Source organism: Corvus brachyrhynchos, unplaced genomic scaffold (genome assembly GCF_000691975.1).
Source record: "Corvus brachyrhynchos isolate BGI_N302 unplaced genomic scaffold, ASM69197v1 scaffold1, whole genome shotgun sequence".
NCBI lineage: Eukaryota > Metazoa > Chordata > Aves > Passeriformes > Corvidae > Corvus > Corvus brachyrhynchos.
In genome coordinates this window covers 3,029,264-3,032,792 of record NW_008237222.1, presented here as the reverse complement: position 1 = coordinate 3,032,792, position 3,529 = coordinate 3,029,264, and the positions used below count along the sequence as shown (strand labels likewise).

Sequence of the window (3,529 nt, the reverse complement as noted above, 5' to 3'; positions counted from 1 at the left end):
CCCCCCCCCCCCCCGGAGGACTTCAGTTAATTGTGATTAATGTGCCAAAGTCAGCTGGGAAGTGGTATTTGGGAAGTAGCAAAAGGAATAATGTACAGCTAGCCAGGCAGCAGTAATACTAGAAAAATTCTATCACTGTAATTTTTTTCAAATACTTTTTGAACTATTTTTGATACTTTTTAAACAACTGTGTAAAATAACTGAGAAATGGAAAAAAAATGAATATGAATATGTATACTTTCAGGTCGGTCGGGATTCCTCAATACACATTTGGGATACAGAAACAATAAAGCCACTCTCAGTATTAAAGGGCTATCACCAGTATGGTGTTTGTGCTGTTGATTTTTCAGGTAATAAGTATTTATTTATTTATTTACACGTTTCCTTTTCTGTGTGAAAATACAAGCTAATCAGTTCTACTGAGAGATTGGGGGTTCCTTTACACCAAAAATTTTGTGTTACAAATATTCCCCAGTGTTCAGTGTCAAATGGGAGAGGCTGTCTTAAAATGAACGTTCATTAGAAAGACCTTTGCAGTCTTGTACGTAGGAAATGCAAGAACAGGTTCTGTGCTGTTTTACAACTGAGCTGAGCACTTCAGAATTTTTTTTGGTTGTATGAGGCAGGTGCATGGATCTGGAGTGTTGTGCTTGCCTTGCAACTGTGTAAGAAGATTTTTGAGCCAATTGGTCAGGTGTGCAATTTTTTCTTTTTTAAATGAAATCCTGAAAGCCATTTGGGTAGCACACTGATACATTCAGAAAGTCCAGTCACAGAGTTGTTCTGGTCAGAAACACAGGCTCCCTCTCCACCTTATACTAACATCAGAGACTATCAGTTAAATCCCTTGAGATTTTTACACTCCATACATTGAATTCGTGTACCAATATTAAATTTCCTCTGCTCCACTAGCTTCTATTAATTCTTTAATTGTTTGGATTTACTGGATAAGATCTCTAAACTCACAGCAAAGATGTGTGATCACAAAGATGAATGGTTTGTGGTCTTTGATGATTCTTACTTTTGTTTCTTCTTTTTCAATATATGAATCTCATTTCTCAAATTCTGGCATGGGTATATAGCAATTTCAAAGATGGATACATGTCAGAAAATCAGTGATCTTGAGTGAGCACAGATAGCTTGTTTATTGAAGGTTAATGTGGAATTTGTGTCAAAACTTTTCCAAAACTTCACAGTACTACGTTTAGGGGCATTTCACAAATTTCGTTGTATTGTTTCAGTCCTTTCCTGTTCAAAAATGAACAGAAATTTTCAGAGTGAACATAAATTTTTCACAAGAACAACCTATGGTGAATGTTTTTGTGCAACTGTGTCAGCAGCTAACTGAACAAGGGATTTAATACAAACAGAGAGCATCTAAGTGCAAATTTTAGACAGGATAATTCCAAGTCCTACACTTCATCCAAGTTTAAAAGCAAATGGATGAGAAGGCATGCCTCTAAATACATCATACGCTTATTTACCTGTTTGTACTTTCTTCTTATAATATTTGTGGAGTTACAGTATTTTTAATATGATTTCTTATTATTGCAACATAGTTATCTATCTACTCTCTTAATAATAAATTTATTATTCTAGCGGATGGGAAACGATTGGCTTCTGTTGGAATAGATGACAATCACACTATTGTACTCTGGGATTGGAAGAAAGGAGAAAAGCTTTCAGCAGTAAGGTAGGAATTTAACTATGTTTTAAAGTTTGTACCTAGATTTAGTGACAGTAAGAAAAAATATATTCATTAAAGAACAAGAGTTCTCTTAATAAAATAGCAGTTTCTATTACTTAAGTGATACAGGCAATAACATTTATCACAACCTTAAAAGTTTCTGTGGAAGAAGTAAATGAAGCTCTGGTAGTCAACAAGGGCTATTACAGTGATGGCTCAACTGGTGAAGGAAGAAGGCATAGAAGACATTGCTGTGTTCTGAAATAATTTCTTTAAAACTCTGTGCACTTCTGTTTGCCCTCTTAAAGATGGTGGTACATGGTCTGTTCAGGTCTTTTTCATCAGAGGTCACACCTTTCTTAGGATAGTCGTTTGCAGTTGTTTGAAGAGTTCTTTTTTCTTCAGGGTTCTTTCCTTTTCCTTTCTGAGTCCTGACAAGCCTGATCTAACTTTTAAGTCAACTCTGCTTTGAACAGGAAATTCGACTAAGTAACTTTCAAAGGTTAAATATTTCGGAAGTTTCTTTGTGTCTGCACAGATTATTTAATATATGCTTATTAAATGAGTTTAATACACAAGATAGAATCCCATTTCTAATTTTGAGTAATGTTATTGAAACCTTTGACTTTTTTCTTTTCCTAAGGATTTATTGCTTTAAATAGAGCAGTAGTATGAGTGGTTTTTGCCCCATGCTGTCTGGATTCAGTGCTTAGACTCATAAACATTGTTCTAGGTAGATTTAAGAGATTTATTACTCTCTGCAGTACAATGAAAAAAGTGTCGGCTTCCTTTTATCCATTAAGTTCATTATTGCTACTTAATTTCATTTACTCTCATTTTATTTTTAAACACATGTTGAATTTCTTCACTGAAGAATGACTATTCTGACTAGATGATGTAGATAAAGAGTACTTCCTTCCCAGTTGCTTGTCAAAAGCCCAGTTAGCTTGGCTTCTCCGAAGACATTTGTCTGCATTTCACCTGATTTTTAAATTTTTTTTTTCATTTCTCCTACCCACACAAAGGAATTGATTGGAATTTTTGAGAGCAGCATCTGTACTTTGAAGATGACTGAGTTTAGAAAGAAACTGCTTCATACTTTCACCCACTAGTTCATCTAGTGATCTGAAAGGACAGAAAATAAAAGATTTTTGCCACTTTTGAACAAGGAGCAAAAATTAGGGATTGGGGGCTGTAGTGGTTTGGTCCAAAATCCTCATTACCGTTTACCTTCTGTGAGATAAGAATTAGGAGAAATGCAAAGCAGGCACCAAACTTGAAAGAATATAAAGAAGTTTATTAACAGACCTAAAAGAAGAAAAAAATTATACCATACCTTCAGTACACTTCTCCTCCCCCCACCTTTCTCCCTTCTCCCAGTGACAATGTAAAAAGACAACCCTTGAGATGTTCAGTCTGTTTACCTGTCACGATCCGCTAATGCAAGCGGGGGTCGTGATGGTTCATTTATCGATCTCAGAGTGTAAAGGACACAAGGAGATTTCAGTTTTAATCAAAACAGTGCACCTTTATTAAGTGCCCACAACACAGTAATGCAATAGAAGAGAGTAAGGGAGAGAAAGAGAGAGAGAGAGAGAGAGAAAAGTAGAGAGGGGGAAAAAGAGGGGGCAATAGCTACCAACGGATGAGACGAAGCCCTCATGGTCTTCCGCCAATAGATTTGTCTTCCTTCCGTGGGGAGATCTCGGATCTCAGTTATTTCAGAAGGTCCCTTTATAGTCCTTTTCAGAAGCGAGGGGCAACTGGCCAAGAGGTTGGGAAATCTACAGCCATTGTTATGGGGTCCGTTGCTTTGGGAAACAGGTACAGGACAGACGTACA

At 36.5% G+C, this 3,529-nt stretch overlaps 1 protein-coding gene across 1 annotated transcript in view; it reads left to right on the top strand.

The window, feature by feature from the left end:
• Positions 1 to 3,529, top strand: part of EML5 (echinoderm microtubule associated protein like 5) — a 114,586-nt gene that overhangs the window by 55,830 nt on the left and 55,227 nt on the right. Inside the window, exons 17-18 of the mRNA XM_008629819.2 lie at positions 245 to 350; positions 1,600 to 1,693. Coding sequence (XP_008628041.1) covers positions 245 to 350; positions 1,600 to 1,693 — 200 coding nt within the window. The remainder of the gene's footprint in view (positions 1 to 244; positions 351 to 1,599; positions 1,694 to 3,529) is intronic.